Source organism: Equus caballus, chromosome 1 (assembly GCF_041296265.1).
Source record: "Equus caballus isolate H_3958 breed thoroughbred chromosome 1, TB-T2T, whole genome shotgun sequence".
Classification (NCBI taxonomy): Eukaryota; Metazoa; Chordata; class Mammalia; order Perissodactyla; family Equidae; genus Equus; species Equus caballus.
In genome coordinates, this window is record NC_091684.1 from 43,216,152 (window position 1) to 43,238,408 (window position 22,257).

The 22,257-nt window shown below is 39.4% G+C and overlaps 2 protein-coding genes across 2 annotated transcripts in view; one reads left to right on the forward strand and one right to left on the reverse strand.

Annotated features, from left to right (window-relative positions):
- PRKG1 (protein kinase cGMP-dependent 1) overlaps positions 1-22,257 on the forward strand; it is a 1,115,289-nt gene that overhangs the window by 575,017 nt on the left and 518,015 nt on the right. The window lies entirely within an intron of this gene.
- Positions 1,703-7,497, reverse strand: CSTF2T (cleavage stimulation factor subunit 2 tau variant). The gene is made up of 2 exons (XM_001917697.5): positions 7,166-7,497; positions 1,703-5,765 (listed from the first exon to the last, which is right to left on the reverse strand). The coding sequence occupies exon 2, from the start codon at positions 5,189-5,191 to the stop codon at positions 3,332-3,334; it is 1,860 nt and encodes a 619-aa protein (XP_001917732.1). The 5' UTR covers positions 5,192-5,765; positions 7,166-7,497; the 3' UTR covers positions 1,703-3,331.

Consider the following 22,257-nt stretch of genomic DNA (forward strand, 5'->3'; position numbering starts at 1 on the left):
AAGGTAATTTGTAATATGAGTATTTATGAAGCTGCATTTTCAACCAAGGGAGTAAACTTTTGTTTCAAGGTGCATAAAATCAAATGAAAATATTAAAAGATCTGATTCAGTTAAGATCTGAAATATACATATATATGAAATATATTAGCATTTTATATACTAATATCATATAATACTCATCCTATTAATATTTAATAATATGAACATTATCTTATTTTAAATATACCGATTTCCTTAAAATGAATTAGTCCTTGACTATAGAGCATTCTTGACAAGAGACTGATGAGAAAACCAAGCTCTAACCAGAAATCTGTCTAGAGGTTAGCTGAAGATACAAAGCAGTGAGAGGCTGACATATTCTTTTGTGAGAATGTGGGATGTAACTGATAATTCAGTTTCTCTGCCACAGTAGGTAGTTGCACATAATTATCCTTAGACCTCATCAGACCTAAGAGACAGGCCTGACACACCATAGGAAATCAGGTTCCGTGTGCTTAGTTAATGTCCCATCACAGCACGCAAAAGCAGGAAGCTTTGCAAGCTGTGATTATATTAAGGTTCTTTTTTCAATGCTTTTCTACCATTAGAATTCTGAAAAGCGTAGTTGAAAGTCATACATGATCTCATTTGGATTAACTTCCCTTCACCTGAGATTCACACTGGCTTCTATCTTATCAAACACTCCAAAATCAGAAGTCCTGGGATATCAGCACACAATTAACCAATAATATAAGAAGGGAAGGGCTAATGGGCAGGCACTGATTAAAGCTGATCATTTCATATTTCCAAGAGGAATAAGACCTAAAGAGGCATTTGCAAATCAGTGTTTCACCCCCCTATCTTCAACTATTGTTATTATGAATGAATTTGTGATTTCATTTGTAGTCTATCCATATTAGGGAAAATGCAGGATGCCAGGGTTTGTAACCAACAATTATGTACTAAAACACTAAGATTCTGACTGTTGCAGATATGTATTGCTTGTATTCTTCACTATCAAATGAAATAAGGTTCTATATTCTACATCAACACCTAGGACAGTCAGACAGTAAACTGAAAATGAGGAGACAACCTATTTTATTAAGTTTACCAGAGTAAAGGAAATTGCTTCTATTATGTATTTCTATTTTCTAATGCAAATAGTTGTTATAACTCATTTGTTCTCTGTGGAATCTAAATCCTTTGGGAGGAAATTTACATGCTTTTATAATGGGATTTTTTTTTCCCTTAAGACTGATAGAATGTTTTGTCCTCCTTTCTCACCTGTGACTATAGGGGATACAAGAATGAGTAAGACAGTCTTTGTTAGAGTTCCTGATCTATTACAAGTTGGAGTGGGTAGAGGGTCAAAGTGAAATAGTGCACTGCAATATACAAGTGCTGTCAGTAATAAAGATACCTGTACGGGGTTCCTGGGATACAGAGAAGAGTTCTTTGTGGGGAACACACAGACAAAGAAGGCTAAAATCTGAGTATCCACCAAGATACCTACCGTAGAATAACACGTCTTTATAGTTATTTCAATTGTGGAATTATGCAGATAATGGATCTAAGAAAGGGATTTCCATCCACTCCTGCAAATTCTATAGTTTTGCTTTTTCCACTTAGAAGAAAAAAGTATTCAGACCCCATGGAGCTCTTAAGAATAGACATCTAACTTTTGAATAATGCATTCATTAAAAATAAACATCAGATATTAAAGTCAGCCTTAATTGTACATTCTTTTTATTTAGTCTGCATTAAACAATGCAGAGATTTTACTACAACAAAGAGCATAACATTTAATAGTTTTCAGTTAGAGCCCTTCAGTGAAAGCTTTGGGATAAAACAATTATAATTTCAAAGTAATCAAGCCAACTCTGTGAATTACTAGAACCAGAGCTATCACCCATAAAAGAGAGTAAAGGAGAGGCATCCCCTCCAATATAGGGGAAGCATATAGAAAACATGGGAAAGTTAACAATATGAACAACAGTAAAAACAGGTAGCAGGAGACAACAGCGTAGGGATAAAAACTTTGTAAAAAGTGAGTAAATTACCCATTTAAGATGTAAAAACTTTGCAAGGGGAAAATAACTCAATTTCCAAGTCTCAGCTCCCTCTTTATACTAAATGATATTTTTTCCTCTTAACTAGATACTGGTTTTTCTTCTCCAGAGTGAGATCACCTGGTTATTTGTTTACGGTTCCATTAATTACTACTTGGTCTATGATACAAATTTTTGTGTGTCTACATCCTCAAGGCTTAAAAATAAATTAGGTAGTAGCTCTAAAGAAATGTTATAAGCCGGACCTTCATTTTTAAATATGTCTCATGGGTATGTATATTAGGACTCGATAGCTTTATTACTTGTAAAAAGTAAAGTGAGTAATAACCAACTGAGCAGGGAATTAAGGCTCCAAGAATCTCTCGACCTACCTGGGCCTCAATGATTCTGCTAAGATGGTGATAGGTAGATTTTGAAATAAGAGAATGAAAAGGCATGTTAAATGTTGCTGAGATAAAGAGTTTTACCTCCTAATTCAGGATGACCAGATGGATACCATCTGTATGGAAGCTAGCTACCAGGAAACAGAGCTTTACTGCATGCAGCTTTCCACTATTTAGGAAAAGCCCAATGCCTGAATACTGCTGGTCCCTGAAAGGTGGGCTAAATGAAAGAAACAATGTCACACCAGATGCATGCCTTGACTTTTCAGATAGCATAGCTTTAGAAAAAAACAATTCCCACACCACAAGCTGAGACTTATCCTGTTAGCTCTAAAGCTTCAAAATTATTCCAAAACACTAAAACAATGCTTAAACTAATACAGCATTCTATTGCCCTCAAATAGGATTTTGTATTTTAAATGGCTTACCAAAAAATATATCGTATAATTCTGAGGTAAACTTCTTTATTTTCTTATACAACCAAAAGTCTTAAACTATTACTACATTACCATTGTAACAGGTCATCTTTTAGTCTTTATGTGCAGTTTTCACATCGTTTCACTCGATATTTAGAAAGGTGTAGTTAACATATTGTAGACATTTTTAATATTGCTGCATCTTCTTTGTAATCTTATTTGGTACAATATAATCATGTTGAAAGTTATTTTTGTATATCTACAATGAATTAAAGTGAACACACCCACTCCCTCCTCCCCCCCCCCCCCCAATTAAAAGGAAATTAGAAAAAAGAAAAAGACAGCAAGAAGAAATGAGATTAGGTTCTGGGAAGAGAGAAAGTCAAATCATTCAAGTGTGGAGATGCAGAAGCCAGATTTTTACATTCATTCTTCATTACAGAAAAACTTTCTGGGACTACTACCAAATATTTCCCCAAACCTTTCAAGAAGCTCCAGTAGACTTCTGGATTTGTTCCTTTAAAATCAGGATGCTCTGCCTTTGCTCAGGAGGCAGCATGGCAATCTGATCTGCAGTCAGTTGAAGAACCTGCATGATCAAAGCTGCCTTTTCTTGATCCTGGGGAGTTACTTGGCTCTGCCCAGGACTAAAACTGCTAGGCTGGCCTCCACCTTGCTTGCCCGCCCCCTGCATGCCCGTTCCTTGTATGCCGGCCCCCTGCATGCCCACTCCTTGTATGCCCGCTCCCTGCATGCCCGCTCCCTGCATGCCTGCTCCCTGCATGCCCGATCCCTGCATGCCCGCTCCCTGCATGCCTGCTCCTTGTATGCCTGCCCCCTGCATGCCAGCTCCAGGATTTCCCACCCCTGAAATGCTTGGGACCTGTCTGGGTCCCTGAGGACCACCTGCCCCCATATTAATGGGACCAGGACCCTGGATTCCACCAGTCATAGGGCCTCTCGAACTGGGGCCAGGGCCCCTTATCTCCATTCCTCTTGCATCCATGCCTCTTGCTTCCATCCCTCTGGCTTCCATTGCACAGGTCTCCATTCCTCTTCTCTCCATTACTCGTGTCTCTAAGACCTCAGTTTCCATGGCTCGAGTCTCCATCCCTCGAGAATCTCTACTACCTCTACCATCCAAAGGTAGACCCCTTTGATCCATCATGGGTCCTCTGGGCTCTCCAATTAGCATTCTGGGATCTGCTAATGGCCCTCCCCTCATCTCATGTGAGGAAGGGCCACGGCTGTCATGACCAGAGGCATGGTGCATAGGGGGACCCTGATGAGGTGGGCCAAGATAGCCTCTGGGCTCTACTTCTCCAGTGACTGAGAGCAAAGTCCCTCCACGTGGGTCATTTGGTGCATCTCCTAACAGTCCTCGAGGAGGCAGGCCACCAGCAGTCATGGGTCCACGAGGCATAGGAGCTCTAGGATCCGACATCTGCACCTGTCCCCGCTCTAAAGGCACAGGACCAACCCCTGGCATTCCAACTTGGGGCTGCATTGCTCCACCAGGAGTTAAGGAACCAGGACCAGGTCCGGGAACCCCAGTTGGTATTGGCCCTGGGGCTGGAATTCCACCCTGGATAGGGGTCTGCATCAGAGGAGGGATGTCTTTCACAGGTCTTCTAGCCAAATGCTGAGGCTGAGGGGCTGGAGGATTCTGCTGGTTCAGTAGAACATTAGGTCCTGGGCAGATCCCAGGGCCAGGGCCAGAGACAGGCTGAGATTTGCCTGGGATGAGCGGTGTGACATGTATCTTGCGATGCAGAATTTTCAAAGCAATCTCTGGATCCATGATCCTCATCACTACTTGCGCCTGTAACAGGGCGTAAGCCAGTTGGGGGTTTTGAAGTAACATGTTTCGAGCTTCCTGGTGACTGTTTTGGACACACAGCTTCATCTGCTTCATCAGCTCAAACATTTGCTCCGGGGGGAGACTAGCAACTGCCCTGGTAATTGATTCTGGGGCATCTTCCGGATCGATGGGGTCCCCGTAGGGGGAGTCAATGATGGGCGCTGCAGGCCCTAGGCTCTTTAACTCCTCCTTGTTCTTTTCACTGGCAGCATTGTCCACCCGAAGCGCTCTCCCGCTGAACTCCCGCCCATTAAGGTTCCGCATGGCACTAAGCGCGGTCTCCTGGTCTTGATACTCGCAGAAGCCATACCCCTTGGGTTTTCCCGTCTCTCGATCGTATACCAGCCGGAAACTGACAACAGAACCAACCTCGGAGAAAATGTCCTTTAACTGCTCCTCAGTGGCCTCATACGGAATGTTCCCCACGAACACGGAACGCAGTGATCGATCCATGGCTGGGTCTCTCACCGCCAAACTCGACATGATTCCGGTTGTGCAGACACAACGGAGAGCCGAGTCTTCCCAGAGTCGTCCTCTGGCGACCCACGCTTCCGCTGAGCAACGGAAGAAGCTTTTAAAATCCGGGCAGAAACCTCTCTAGTGGGCGTGAATGGTTCCGCTTAAACGCAAAATCTGCGCCTCAGTGTTCCACTAACTTAATGAGTTAATGCTTTCTGCCCTTGAGCCTTTGTGATGCTGTCAGGTCCTCCTTACCGAGGCGTCGGATTCCTTTCTGTCTCTTAATCAGCAGATTTTTCATGGCGCACCACCACTCACTCCAGTAAAAACTTTGCGCGCGTTGACCACAGTAAAGATGGCCACATAGACTTCACCATGGTAACCAGGAGAGGCCGCCTCCCTTGACGTCAAGAGCGGTTGTGCTTCCGTTTGCCAGCGGGAAACCGCCAACTGAAGGCTCATTAAGGCGGTGTGTTCTAGTTCCGATGCAAGTGCTTTCCTGTAGCAGTTTCTCTTTATATGGAAGCTGTATTTAAAATCATACTCCAGAGTATGAAGGAGAAGTGTAGTCGTTTCAAAGCAGATTTGGGATTTGCCCCTCAAAATAGAAAAGTAATAGCGCCGTTTTAGAAAACATTTTTGGAAAGTAACTGCCCAGAAATACAAGCCGCACAAGGGTGCCGGCTCCATCCCCGCCCCCATCTTGTTGCTTCGGATAACGGGATAACGGCTGTTTGTTTGAAGGCGGGTCCTTCCAAGTTTTTCTCCGCGCACCCAGGCTGCAGTCGAGCTATTCATAATATTACTTTACCCCCCTTAATTATATTAACCAGTACTAATGGTTAGTAGTAAGTATCATTTAATGGCTGCAGAGCGTGAATTATGTTTAACTATTCTTATACTGTAGGCATCTAGATTGGTTCTGCTTATTATAAACTGATGTAATGATTTCACACCTCTACTATGAAGGGAAAAACAAACTGTAGTTGTTTCTATTCTGCTAGTTTTGCCGGCAGGCAGAAGTTGAAACGTGTGGAGCGAGGAGTTTTTTCCCCCATTTAACAGACCATAGAACTGGAGTTTGGGGAGACCTAGGTTATTTGCTAAGCAGCCAGGAAATGGCAAAGCCAGAATTCTTACACAGGTTGGTCTGTCATAGCTTCAGAGCTGGGCTGCCCCATATGGTAGCCACTAGCCGCTTGTAGCTGTTGGGTACTTGAAATGTGGCTAGTGTGATTAAGAAATTGAACTTTTAATTTTATTTCATTTTTATTTTAATCTAAATATGAAAACTGATGTTCAGTTAGGCTAATGGAAACCTTTTTAGTATGTTTGGAACAACTTGGGTATGAAATCTACTTTTGCAATGATAAATTTTTTTTAATCGAAATAAAAATCAAGTATTTACAGTTAAAAGTTATCATTCTAATTGCGATGTGCTGAATGTGTAAAATGCATGCAAGATTTTCAAGACTAAGTATAAAAATGTAAAAATATCTCCTTAATTTTATATTGTTTACATGAAGAAATATTTTTAATTTTTTTATTTAGACAAAATATATTTTAGCATTAATAGCATTCATTTCATTTTACTTCTAAAATGTAGTTACTTAGAAACATTAAAATTACATATATGAATTGCGTTGTATGTTTATGGACTACACTGTTCCAGAGTCTAAGTCTGAAGCGTTAAGCAGAGAATCATTTTATTCTGCATAAACCTTTTGAGGGGATTATTAAACTTCAGGTTTCATTGAGAGATTGTGTTATGTATCTTGGGTGTCATAGTCCAATGAATAGATCTGAAATGATGGGTTTAGCTACAATTTAGACAACACATCCATTTACATTCACGTGTTTTAATAGTTCTTTAAAACAGTCTTGGACATAGCTATTTATGCAAGATACATGATCATTTATATCTGCAAGTAATAAAGTGTACTTATATCACCTAATAAAATCTTCCTGCTATGTGAAAGAAACAGAATAGCCACTTACTAGTAATGGTTTTTCCCTCCTGATTCTTTTATTGGAGATGGGCCAGGGGTGGAGAGAAGTTGAGGATGGTATCATTTTGGAAAATTAAAAACAAACCCATTTGTCTCCTTTCCATACCAATCTCTTTACAGAGAGAAGCCATGACTTTTGTACACGCATTCTGTCAAGGATGACTTAGGCATCGATGATGTGTGTAATTGTGTATGTATTAAGTGTAGTAATCAAGAGGATAATAATAGGCTGTTAGAATAAGTTGTGAAGTTCATAAAAGGTTGGACGGCTTATCTGACAGTGAGAGCCTCTTTGCTGCTGCTGATACTATCTAGACAAGTGGGCCTCACACTTTAGCACGCATCACAACCACCTGGAGTCACGGTTTGTTAAGTCAGATTGCTGGGCCTCACCACTGCCCCTCCCCAGTTCTGATTCAGTATTTCTGGGGTGGGACTGGAGAATTTGCATTTCTAACAAGTTCTCAGGTGATACTGATTCTGCTGGTCGGGGACCCCACTTTAAGAATTCTTGATCTAAACACAAGTACTTGAAGTCATTTTGTTTTGTTTTGTTTTCATTTGTATCAGACCAAACTAAATTCAGTACACTGTTAAAAGGTATGAGATACGGGTGGTCTTAAAAAAAATCTATTAATATTTTAATGCTGATGCACTACAGCTAGTACATGCTGATCCCACACTGAAGATACAGGCCCAAAGGATGGGTGAGCAGAGTAGCTGAGGAACTCTGGGGATGAACAAGAAAGGAGAAGCCATCACTGTAAGAGAGTGCTTGTCACAGGCCTTCCATGTTCTCTTTAGTCCCCCTATTCAAAACTAGAAGAGTGGTGTAATATGGCCCCCTTCATAGTGGACCAGTGTGACCCAACGCATAGCTCAATGCCCAGGACACACAAATTAATATCTATTCTTAACTGAGTGGCCCACAATTATCAAGAGCTCTTAGGAACCTGTGCATATTTCCTGGTACCAATACATAATTTTCATAGATCTGCCTTCGAAGAACTTCCATTTTATACTGCTTTCTTTGTTCCCATGATATTTAAACTTGAGTTATTTATAGCATAGCATACACTTTGAAGAAAAATGTACATGGCATCTTGCATGTTCAAATGTTGACTCTTCCAATAAATCAAAATAGCAACTATACTAAGAATGATTTTTAAACACATCAGGGCATATGGCCAAATGGGGGCCATCCTTCAAACTAGTCACCTTCAGAAACTATAAACATAATCCATGAGGCTTCCATTGTTCAAATGATTTTTGAACTCCTACCCTGAAATTGTTTTAGGGCTCCATTTATAAGTCATACTAGAAAATTGGTGCCTTAATTCAAAGGTATACCTTGTTTTCAACCAAGGTTTGAAAGGGTTGTTTTCAACCAAGAGTTATGCAGCTAAATCAGCTAACTTTCTGACCAGACTTGGCAAAAATATATTTAGCTATTTCCAAGTATTGAACCTTACATCAGAGTACAAAGATTCTGTAGACTTTGAGGGTATTATAAGAGATTCACTATAGATTAATTAGACAAATTCCAAAAAGAGATACTAAAAATATTTTGGTTATGACAGGCATTTTTGAAATAAGTGTATGAGCCCTTCAAGGAATAGATCAAATCCACTTCTCCACAAAGTTCTCTCTAATCTTCCTCCTCCTTCCTCTAGGTTGCAAGTGAGTTCATCTTCCTTTGCATATAAATCATTCCTTATCCGTACCTTTCTGATGATAGCAACTATTCTATTTTTTAGTAGAACTGTGATTTTTCCTTCTAAACTATAGCATCATTCAAGGAAAGAACTAGATTCTCCTTTGTCAATTAACAAAGTGACATATTTATTCTTTTATTCCATAAATATTTATTCTAAGCACTGGAATACCACAGTGAAAAAGACAAACATTCCACTCGAACATAGATTCTGTAAGTGTGGTCCCTGGACAAGTAACATGAACATCTCTTAGAAACATCTTAGAAATGCAAAATTTTGGGCCCTACTTTAAACCACTGCAACAGAAGCTCTTGAGGAGTGCATGTGTTTGTGTGTGTGTGTGTGTGTGTGTGTGTGTGTGTGTGTGTTTAGAAATCTGTGTTTTAACAAGCTCCCCAGCTGATTCTCACGCAGGCTAAAGTTTGAGAACCACTGAACTAAAGGGACACAGTCATAGATAGATAGATAGATAGATAGATACTTTGTCTTCTTTTCACTGTGTCCTCAGCACTCAGGATAAAACTTACTTAGCACAGGTCAGTGCTCTTTATATATTGCATGAATGATAGGAAGTGACGTTAGAGTTAGCTAAGCCACAAGCCCTTCATTTTACACAAGAGGAAACCTATAGTGTTAAATAGCATGCCCAAAATCAGAATGGGGACCTGCTGCGAGGACCCTTGCCATTTTATTCCTAGCTCAGTGATAGTCCTTCCATGTTCCTATTTGATAACATAGATGTGTAATGAAGTATGTAGAGATGGAAGAGAGTGATAAGGTTTAACTCATCAAGGAAGGCTTCCTAATGGTGCTGGGATTTAAGGGATGGATTATAATCTGGTGTGTATAAATAGAAGATGAGGAGACTAAGCCAGGAGCTAGGAATAGCCAAAATATGAAATTGAAACCTGGTGTTTTTGATGCCCTCGGAGGAAACCAATAGAGAGTTGGTGAGTAGTATCATAAAAGATCATCTTTTGGGATAGATTACAAAAGGTTTTGAAGATCAGATTCATGAATCTAAACTTGATGTGAGTCACTAGGCTTTCTTCCACCTTTTTGAAACATGAACTTGGAATAATAACGTCAGAGGTTTAAGAATACCAGTTTTATCCGGTCCTTCTCCGTAATATCTTCTGCACTGGGACTATCCTTTTTACTGCATTATAATTTTTAATCTAATGTGGCAGTTGCTGTTCCTACATTGAGTATCTTCTGTAACATGGCTTCATTCTCATTACTCACTCGCCCCCTTTATGTATTCTCCTCTGGCTAATTTGTACCACTTATTTTTCACTATTCACGATCTGTGCTTTTCCACCTCCTAGCTTTGGCTCCCAGCTTTTGCTCATACTATTCCTTTTTTGAGGATGTCTTCTTTCCCTTCTTTCTCTTCTCATGCCCCCATGTCTAAATCCTTCTTGTCCTTCAATGCTCACCTTAAAGACTTTCCTTTTTAAAGTAGGATATTGATTTGGCACCCATTATTTTCTATCCTGTAATACAGGTACCAGTATTTTTGTGTTACCATTTAAGCGTAGAAGCCATATCTGATCTATATTGTTCATATTGATTTTATATAAACCAGTGCCTTTCATATTCCAAACACTCAGTATTTTTTAAATTAATACAAGATCATCTTATAGTAACAGATTGCATCTTAACAAGATGGTAATTTAGTGCTTTCAGCTTACAGCACACTGTTCTTTAGGTTCCCACCTCTGTTCTTGACAAGAATCAATGAGGTACATACGATTGTATTCTGATTTTAAACATGTTAATACTCAGAGAACTGTTACCTAGAACTTTAACAATAGACTCAAAATACAGATACTGTTGATACAAGCTAACTCTGATCTCTTAATAGGAAGGAGGCCCTCTGATAAATCCTTCATAAAATACAGTATTTTATTTAATCCCTTCAACAGCTCTTCTGAGATAGGCAGTCACAGGGTCTGAATTTATAACCAAAGAAACAGGCACAGAGAGATTCCCAGTGTGCCCATGTTAACTAGCAGAGCCAGGATTTGAACACACACCATTTGACTCAAGAACTCAAGCTCTTAAATTATTATTCCATTAAATGAGTTTCTCAAGGATACACAGCTAGTAAGTGGCAGAGCGACAGGCTGAAATCAGTTCTCTTGATTGTAAACTTCCTACTTCGTAATTAGTATAGTAATCACGGGTTATTGAGGCCTGCACACAATCTCCCTTGGCCTTTTCCCTGATTGTCTCTGAGTGTAACTAATAGCAGTTTTGACATCACAATCAGTGCTGTGGCAACAGATGGACTATAGGGTCTAAAGACTAAAATGATTGAGAAAATGTTTCCTTTTTCAATTTGCACGGCTATAGTTCAACCTCACATAAGGATCTTAAAAACAGCTAGTTAGATAGATAATGAATGCATTTTCCGTAAAATGAAAGAGCCCAGATTCCTCAAACCCCAAATTGGTTGGTCTGTGACAGTTTCCCCCCATTTTTTTTTTAAAGATTTTATTTTTTCCTTTTTTTCTCCCCAAAGCCCCCCGGTACATAGTTGTATATTCTTCATTGTGGGTCCTTCTAGTTGTGGCATGTGGGACACCGCCCCAGCATGGTCTGATGAGCAGTGCCATGTCCGCGCCCAGGATTCGAACCAACGAAACACTGGGCCGCCTGCAGCAGAGCACGTGAACTTAACCACTCGGCCACGGGGCCAGCCCCTTCCCCACATTTTTTAATGTATTTAATATGAAACAACATGCAGAGGAATAAATAGTAAATTTCATTACTTATCCACTAGATGAATTGCTTTTATTGGCAAGAGGAAGAGTACATGAATTTGGGACTGCTGGGAATATGCCATTCCAGGGCTAAAGGTTGGGTCCAACCAAATGTTCTCCTTGGAAGGGATTGTGTAGTACAACCTCATTTTTTTAGGAGATAAAGAAAATAAAGTCCAGGGAAGACAAAGGACTCAACCAGGGTCAGACGCCTAGTTATTGGCCTAGCTTTTAATGGGATCTAAATCTTCAGACTTTCTCACCCAAACTATGCTCTCAGCACTTCTGAGAGGCAGTAAAGTGAAGGAGTTAAGAATATAGACTTTAAAGTCAGACACTTGGGTTGGCTGCCTAGTTGAACAAGTAACTGTGTAGCCGTGAACGAATTACTTAACCTCTCTGTGCTTCCATTCCTGCATCTCTTAAGTGGGAACCATATCACCTGTCTAGGATTGTTGTGTGGAATACACAACATTTGCTTTATCATTATTTTGTGTGGCAATTATTAATCTACACTTTGTTATATAAAATTAAGTGGGTGAAGCAGCATCTTAAGTGGAAAGAGACCCAAATTTTAATCAATGCTATTTATTTTTGAGTCTGTATCTTCATTTTTATCTTTGAAGGGGTTGAACTGAGTGAACTAATGGTCTGTTGTCAGATTATATTTAAAAAATTGTAGAGAGACAACCTTGGGTAACATTGTCATTTTAATTTGTGGTAGATCTGTGGTTGAACATGGATAATTTTTAGGCTTAATCCTGTAGAAGACTTCAATGAAAATTTTACTGATCATTTTTGGTGCTCTCTAGGTTCTTATACGAAATCATGAAATGCACTCTTCAAAGGTTTAGTTGGCTGAAATTCCACTTCTGCCTTTTTAGTAAAAGGGCCTGTGTGCGCTTTGACTGTGGAGGACTGAGGCTTATAAGACATTGCATTGGTCTGGCACATAGTATCCCTAGTTGAGCGTACAGTTGTGTCCAGGCTGTCATTAGGACTACTGCTTTGCAGTGTGCACTGGCAGACAGAGACCATTTATTCAAACACGGAGAAGCATAACTAATTGGACAAGAAGCAGAGCTCCCTCTGCTTGCTTCAGGCTGTCACCTGAAAGAACACAGAGGAAGGAAGTATCCTCATAAACTGTGGAAAATTACAAGCCCTGAAACTGGGTCCCGAATGAAGACATCCTGTTTAAGATGAACAACTTGTGAATCTTTTTTTCTATGCCAGAACAAGCCAATATCCAACTGCAGAGAAATGTCTGTCTGAGCTTCCATTCACTTCAGAAGTTAGGCTGGAATCTGTCTTCTTCTTTTTTTTCGGTGAGGAAGATTGGCCCTGAGCTAACATCTGTTGCAAATCTTTCTCCTTTTTTCTTTCTCCCCAAAGCCCCAGTACATAGTTGTATATCCTAGTTGTAGGTCATTCTAGTTCTTCTGTGCGGGATGTCACCATAGCATGGCCTGATGAGTGGTGTGTCGGTCCATGCCCAGGATCCAAACTAGTGAACCCCAGGCCGCCGAAGCAGAGCACACGAGCTTAACCACTCGGCCACAGGGCCAGCCCCTGGTATCTCTCTTCTGTGGCTCAGTTGGCCTGTAGAACAATCCTATATTTATACCAAGTTACAGGAAAGAGGCCTTTCCTTTTTGTGAGGGCTCAGATTGTTTGCTTGAGGGCTAAGATTGTTAGAAACAACAACAAAAACCAGTGTGACAGCATGTATTTTGTATTCATTATCACATTTGAACAATCCTTGAAAAACATTACTTTGGAGTGCCAGTTCAGATTTGCCATCAAACAGTTAGATTCCTCAATCAGAAATTAGACAAAAATGTGAAATCCAATGTTTATAGGAATGTAGTAGTTAGCACTTCTTGGTACAAGTGCAGAAACCAGCTCCAGCCATGGTAAGCAAAAGGGGACAGGTGGTGTTTTAATGATACTCTGTTCTCTCTCAGAACCCACAGGCAGAGTATCAGTCTGCTCAGGCTGCCATAACAAAATACCACAGATTAGGCAGCTTAAATGACTGACATTCATTCTCTCACAGTTTTGAAGGCTGGAAGTCTAAGATCAAGGTGCTGGCATGTTTGCTTTCTCCAGAGTCCTCTCTCCTTGGTGGCAGATGGCCACTTTCTCACTGTGTTCTCACATGGCTCTTGCTCTGTGTGTGTGAATCCCTGGCATCTCTTCCACTTCTTATAAAGACACCCGTCATATTGGATTAGGGCTCCACCCTTATGACCTCATTTAAACTTAATGATCTCTTTTAAAGGCCCTATTCCCAAATAAGTCGCATTGGAGGTTAGGGCTTCAACATAGGAATTGGAGGGGAAGGGAGCACAATTCAGTCCATAACATGCAGTAATATAAAGAAGGAGCAGGCAATTGTAACTTATTCAAGATGCTCTATTCCCATTCTCTCTCTCTCTCTCCTCTGCTTGAAGAACCAGATCTCTCTGATTTCTCTCCCTAGTCTATCACCATTTAAGGGGTCTGTTACGGGCTTTTGATTTACTTGCTACAGATTTGTCCAGAGAGAATGATTTATTTCTCTGGATATTGATTGCAGCTTCCTGGAAGAGAGAATTTAAAGGTCCGGCTCTACTCTGATGTCCATCCATGAATCAATCCAATATGGCAAAGGGATTGGTGCCAGGGTGATAGACTGTTTAACAACTTTATCCGGGGGCCCAGCAATCAGCTAGAGTGGGAGAGACCCTACAGACCGCTGCAGCGCCTAGAGTTAACCTCCTTTACCTGCTCAGCCAAGGGGAGGTCCGGGACAGGGGCTCAGGGCCGTGGCTGTTTATCATCAGGTCCAGATTTTCAGTTATTTCACCCACTGGTGCAGCTATCCTGGTAACAGCTGAATATCTATCGTGGTTGGCCATGAATTCCAAAAGTGGCTCTTGGTGGCCCACCCGTGTTAGGGAAGGGAGCAGTTAAAAGGGTTGTCGTGAGCTAGGCAGCCATTCTCAAGGTGCCTACCACCAGAGAGAGTTTTTCCACAACATTCCTCTAAGTCATTCCCTCCGTCTCTACAAAAATAAAATATTAGTTTCAAAACTGGGTTTTGTTCACAGGCATTTTAAAATACTGATTTGCAGATAGAAAAATGGTCTGGTAAGAAACAGTAAAGAAATATTCACTGCTCATTCATGATCTTCAGAAAGCTCACACTATATATAATGTATGATGTCCTTGAAGGTGAATAGAGAGAGTATACATTTTAAAATACCAAACACTTCCATTCTTCATATAAAAATATTGATAATTCTATTCTTGACAGTTCAATGATACAATAATAAATAATAGCAATTCCCTTATTTATCATTATCTTCATCACTGTCATCTGACATTTACCTTGAAATAGCTGTGGATCCTTTCTCGCAGAGCAGTACAATGAGAGGATTGCCTCTCCCTCACCTCCAGGTGTTTGCCAGTTCCCTCCTAGCTCTGGGGAACAAAACAAGTGCCTGCAAGGAAACAGGGAAGTGCAAATGACTTATTCCTCTGGAGCTCAGTCTTTTGTTAGCCCTGAAAATGGAATTGTGTATGTTAGCGCACTGCCCGTGAGGGGTCCAGGAAAGAGAAGCTGATCCCTGCAGAGAGAATAAAGCAAGTGCAGAAGTTTCCACGCCAGTTTAGTGGTCTGGAGTTTGCTACCAGTGTCCCAGGGTTGAGCATTTGTTACAGACTTTAATTCTCGCCTGCAGGACCTCCACAGGGAGGTCAGCTTCGAAGAAATCCTCCGAGAGCAGTTGTCTGCAGATGGGGTGGAGGAAGTCGGGGGAGGGCAGAACGGAAACTTACCTCGCACATCAGCAAAGGCCTGACAACTCTTTAGGAATATTCTCAGTCGTTATTCAGCTAGAAACGATCCAGCACCATTTCCTAAATACTTACTGAGCATGCGCTCTGTGGAAGGGTAGGCACTGAATTTGACATTATGGGAGTTTAAGTGTGACTCATGCTTTAGTAGAAGTTTTCACTAGAAAGTTTTATTAGCTTTTCTCTTGAACTTTTACTGAGGATTTATGGTGCTCAGATTCAGTTTGTGGCAGAAGGACAGCTGTGCCTGCAAGGAGTTTCCGTTCTGTCAGACAAGATAGAGAATACAGGATACGAGCAGACAGTTTCCAAATGCATTTTTGATTTGTTTGATTTCCTGAGAGGTATCTAGAAAGGAAAATATAACTGCTGTCTACCCATTGACCCTCTTGCTAAGGTTGAAGATGAAAAGGAGGGTTTTTTTTCTTTATTACTGACAAAAGGACTGTTATTTCTCTTTACTGTGCTGTTTCTTTATACCTATACACACCTGTGTACACTGAGGACAGGAATCATTCCTAGTAACTGATCGCATTTGAATCAAAGCCGGTATACCTGTGACAGCCCCTCACACTCCTCTCTATCTAGAAGCAGGGAGTGCTGGCAAGCCTGTTTCTTGGTGGATAGTACATCATTGCCAGGCCATTGATTCAGTGAGCAGCTTATTGTTATTTTCCAGCTAAACTCTAAGCTTAAAGCAAAGCGTGATTTCTTGAGAACAGTATTTGTGTAACCAAGTTTATTTCTTAGTTAAATCAAATATTGCAACTAAATTCAAATATTATTTGTACTTTAAGCAAATAATAAAAATATGCCCTTACCTTTGGCCATCAGTCTCCACTCACGTGAAGCATCAGAGTAGCTTGCTAACCCCGGACAGTAGTGGTGAGCCTCTGTTGGTGCCTTCATACATTGTCCTATTTTGTGGGGCTCAGTAATTAGTTATGTTGTTTGAGGACTTTGCTTCCCAAGATGACCTTTCTTTTTCTCATACATTCTCCTTTTTTTTTTTTTTTTAACTCTCTCTCTTGTTTCTGTAGTTGCTGTCCATTACTTTCAGACTTCCTTCTTTCACTCAAAGTATAAGTGTATATGTTTCCTGTTGTCTAGGTAGAGAAGAGTTCTGTGCTCCTAGAAAGAACAGCACCATAGGAAACAAAACGAAGTTCTCTTGCCTTTGGTCTCTTACAGGTGGTTCCAAGGCACTTCTGATGGCTTTCCTCAAAGCAGTAGCATTTTTTGTCTGCTTCCTTTAGTAGACATCAGCACTTTTTTCTTCACGGAGGTGGTCACCATCACTAATTAGGGTAGTTAAGTGAGAAAGCAGATGAAATGGATTGTTGAAAAAATTAAACTGAGGGAGAGTGTTTAAGTTGGGAGTGAAGATAGAAGTAAACATTTTAATGAATAGATGCAGAATGGCAAAGATCACAATAAAACATGGCAGCACTGGGATTATGTTCTTTTCTTCTTTTCTCTCTAAATAGTCTTTCCATCTCCACCTTTGTGTTAAAATTATTTTCAAGTGTTAATGCTTATTCACAATATTATTTGGAAAACTGAGGGTTTAATATACAGCAGTATCATTATACAACTCTTTTTATAAATGTAGACTGAAATACTATTTAATATTCGTCCTTACAATCTAAAAAAGAGTCCTTTGAATCCAAACTATTATTATTACAATTGCACTGCCATGCACTGGATGAAGTGCTTTATATATAGTTGCTCGTTCAAGCCCCACAATAACTTTATGAGAGCTCTTTGACAGATGAGGAAACTGAGGCACCGATAGGCTAAATAATTTGGCCAGGGTTCTACAGCCAAATAACAGGTAGATATGCTTCCAGGCAGTCTGACTAATGGAAACAGTTAATTCCTGAAAGTTCTAACTTATTTTTCTGCACTTAGAATAAATGTTTTAATCCCCCAAAGGAAAAATTCTGTCAAATTTCACTACCAGCCAAATTTTCTAACTTTTCTTGCCTTGTCAGCTGCCTGTCAGTTTTGTAAAGAAATGCAGCATAAAACTGACAGGAAAAGACTCTGAAATCTATAACCACAAGACAGAATATTGAAAAACCCTCGCAAAGGCTTATTTTGTCATTTATTGTATAGCAGTAAACCCAGCTGTCAGTGGCACAGGTGATTTAATACACACTATTTAGCTAATATATTATTTTGCCAAGAAAATTCATTGTGCTGAATTCTTTTCTAATCTTTTGTGGCTGCTTACTTATAAAAACAGAGTGCCTAGAAACTCCAAATTATTTCACAGGGGGGAAAAGCAAAACAGAGATGGCTATTAATTTAAGCTGTTTCACATTGAAATTGTCATTCTGAAGAAAAATACATGTGGAGTAAGATATATATGACTCTTTTTAAAGAGAAACACTTAAAATGGCACATTTCATGCTCTGAAGTTCAAAAGGCGTTATTTCTCAATAGGGTATTAAAATAGATTGAATATTTCTAGCTTTAAAAGCAGGATGATGAATATGAAAATGTTCTGCAGACTCTAAAACCTTATGCACACCTCAGGCACATATAGCCTTATGTAATGTGAGTGATTGTGTTTGGTGTGTTAATATTGGGTCAGACTAGTATTTGTACAGTGTAGCAATATTATTATACAGCTTCCAATATCTCATCAGAAAAAGCTGTCCAAATATTATTTAGAATTCCAAATGTTATTTAGAATCTAAAAGAAATTCACTTAAATCCATTAGATCAGTGCATGCTATTATTTTTATTTCTTACATGTATATAGTGCTTATCATATTAGGTGTCCATATTTCTTTGAGAAGAATGGCCACAAACCCCATGCATACACCATGGGAGAGACATGAGTTACCCTCTTGCATTGACCTTCAATCAAGTAGAAGACTAAGGCACGTTTAGAACAAAGAAGAGAGTAGGATGAAAAAAAGAGGGCAGTCAAAAGGAATAGAGTTTTAGAAGAGAAAAGTGTCTCTCTTTTGTCTCTTGAAGGATAAAAGAGAGATGTGGAAAGCAAAGAAATGACATAGAGAGGTAGATGGAGGGTGTGCCAAGTGCTAACAGACACATTTTTGTGTGTGGCAGTATGTACCACGATTCCAGAGAATGGCAGATATACCAATAATGACCAGAACACTTTCCCATAGTTAGTGAAAGACTCAACCATGCTTATCGTTATTATTACTTGGACAAGTAGTTCTGAAATGTTGGGAGGCATCATTCATTGTTTGTAATCACAAATGCTAGAAACAACGTATATTTCAGCAATGAATTAGATAGATGAATTATATTTATTATAGCTATATATTATAAAATATATTCTCTTCTATAGAATGATAAGCAATTGTTTTAAAAATGAGGGAAACCTATATGCGTACTTATGGAATAATGTCTTGTAGATATATTTTAATGAAAAAGAGCAAGGGACAGGACAATGTTATAGTCTGCCCCCATTCTTATTTTAATCCCCTCCCCACAAAGGGATGAGTAAGCATACATGAGCTATGATATTGGTATATTCATAAGGTATTTCTCAAAGGATATCTAAGAAACTAATAATAGCAGTTTTCTTTGGGTAAGAAGACTAGAGAATAGGGTAATAGGGAGGTTTAAATTTTCACAGTATGTCTGTTTTTTTTTTTTTTACTATTGGACTTTATTTACCCTATGCTCCTCTCCTCCCCTGACAAAAGCATTTCATTAGATATAACTTAGAGTTCAGTTTTATACTGTTTGTCAAGCTTCATAAATAAATTGACAAATTAAAAAAAATCTCAATCAATTTACCCTGCGTCAGAAATCCCTGTAGGAACTCATGAAAATACAGACACCTGGGGCCCCTCAGGCAGATTAAAGAAGAAACTCTGGACACAGAGCCCTGGAATCTGCATTTAGAATGAACATCTGGAATCAAGCCCTCTGGAAATCTATAGACTTCACATTGAGGAAAACTCCATGTGAACTCATAGAAGGCCTGTACTCACTTGGAGGGCAGTTACATGTCCTGAAATGTAACTGTTCCACGGAGTGAGTGATTCAACAGCCTGAAGATGTAAATTTACAATGACTGCCTTAGAAAAAAAACCTATTAAAAATAATTATTATTATCCTTATTGTTATGATTGTTGGATCTTTTATCCTGTTGACTTCCTCCCACTTAAAGGAGGGAGAAGTCCTGCCATTGTGTTCATCATCACACTTGGGTACACTTTTCTTTATCTTTAAGGTGATGATGGAAAAAGCCCTGATGTGGAAAGTCAAAATGAGAAAATGTTTGAAACTTTTCTTTAAAAGTTTATTTATGTACATATTACCTTTAATGATATTCACTGAACATATAGACATTTTTATATACGCTTGTGTGACCTTTCCTTTCCCAGGCCTTTGCAAACTGGTCATTAGACATTTGAGTGTTGGTAGCTCACATCCGCTGGGATTATTAGCATGTCAAACCATTTCATCTCTTCTTCCCAAATCCCATGTCTGATGAATTCTAAGGCTTTGCCATGTGGATGTGGAGCGTGTCTCATCATAGCTGTCCTATATTCTTTGCTTTGCAGAATCACGGGCTCTTATTGCCTCTTCTCCTGGTGAAGTGGGATACCTCGCTCTTGCTCTTCTCCCACCACCTGCCGCTACTACTGCTTGCTTCTTGCGAATTCCTATCTCCCACCCTGGTGGAGAGGGGGAAAGGATTTGCCTGCCACAAGCTTCCACAAGTAATGAAACCTTTTGTTATGCTATCAAGCAGAGATCTAGCTCTTATCCAGTTTTCTGATAATTGCCCTGGAGGATCTTTGAGCGGCTTCATCTTGGCTTATACTCAAACATAACATTGCTTACCATTCGCAAACCCATCTTTCAAAATTAAGCCCATGATTCTGGACATTCTTGTACCCCAAGATCCCTGTGCATCTCTGATGTTTTAGGACCTAACCATCTTCCCCAAATCTTTTTCGACATCTTACTTAGGATGTTTCCTCGAAAAAGGGTTCCAAATCACTTATTCTGATAACCCAGCATTCCCAGACTGAGCATATAGATTAGCCTCCCAGATTTCCAGGAACTTATTCTAATAGAATATATTGAAACAAATACAACGTATATTTCCATGTAATTGCTGTCACTCATTGGGTTGCCAAGGTAACAAGTACTACGTGAACTATTAGAATCAGTGTGGATATAGCCTTTGAGTTGTTAATACTAAAAACTGTGCATTGTTCAGCAAGCTGCTCTCTGTGCTTACCTAATTATGTAGCTTTTCTTTAAAAGGACAAGTGATGCTCTCCCAATTTCGTGGGAAGTATATTTAATAAGATAGTCCTCAGTAAACAGAATAGATTTGTTCTAGAAAAACTAAATTCTATTTTCCTATTTATGTTCATTATAAAATTGGAGTTGCTATTTTGTGATGTTTTTTGTTATTCCCCATAAAATATCATTTACAGTTAATGCAGCAAGCTTTAAAAAAACTGTGAATAAAGGAAAATTTATATTTTACTGGTAAATAGCAACCTGAGAATGCAGGATTTCGCAGGTTATTTTTCTTATGTACCCCAATAGGTAAGGGTTCAAAGAGGGAAGAAAGAAAGCAGCCCTTACAAAGAATTCTGATTGATCAAGTTTCTATTTATACATATATTTTTTCTTTTAAGTATTCTATAGTAGAAGAGTTCAAAGTTCTGTTTGGTTGCTTAGATCCTGTTCCTCCACATGTTTCTTTAGAAATGAATAGGCTGAAAGTAAGTTAAAACAAGCTAAGACTGGCCAAATATGAAAACAAACAATAATAGCCTATTGTGGCAGTGATTTTGCAATTTATACATATACCAAATCATTATGCTGTACACCTTAAACTGCTACAATGTTAATGCCAATTATATTTCCATAAAACTGAGAATACCGTTTACAAGTAAAAAAATAAAATTCTTTCCAAAAAAACCCCAATAACAGCCCTCCAAGTTATAACAGTTCTTCATTTGCAGAGTGCAATGAATTTTAAGTTTACGTTCTTGGGTCATAATAACAGCAAATACATGGATATTAACTGTGACCAGTGCGTTGAAACATTTGTCTTGTGATTAAGTGCCTTCATTTGAGGAGCTCATTTGTTGAAAGTAAAAATTCAAAAATATTTTTAATCATCTTTTGATTGGATAGTCCCGGACTTAATTAGTTCTGCCTCATACCATGTTCTGAGTTGGTAGTTCCATCTGAGAGCCAGGGATAAATACATCAACCCAGTCCCAACCCTCAAGTAACTATGAGTCTTGCAGAAAAGCTAGAAAATAAACAAGTACTACTGACAAAGTGTGATGACTGCCAGGACAAGAGAACTTCAGGGTACTGCTATTGGTTCTTAAGGGTGTCCCCCCAAAAACTTTCCAGAGGACACACAACTGAGACTCAAAGTATGAATAGGAGTAAACCAGGTAAAGATGAGCTCAAAGGTACTACAGGCAGAGGGAAAGGAATGTGCAAAGCCCAGAGTTAAATACAAGCAGGGCATTGCAAGTAGGCAAGGATGATTCCCAGATAATATTCCGACAGTGAGAAGTGAGACTGTTAACAACCCTCTGCACTCTGTGAGAAGCTGTGAAATGCTAGATCACTATCCCTGTGTTATTGTTGAGCTTGCTACTCCTGCTTTTATATCTCTTAAGAAGACCAGTACTAAATTTGTACTCACAAATCACACGGGTTTAAGATGGAATTAAAACAAGTGCTTTATTATCTGTTTTCTGGTTTTCTCTCTC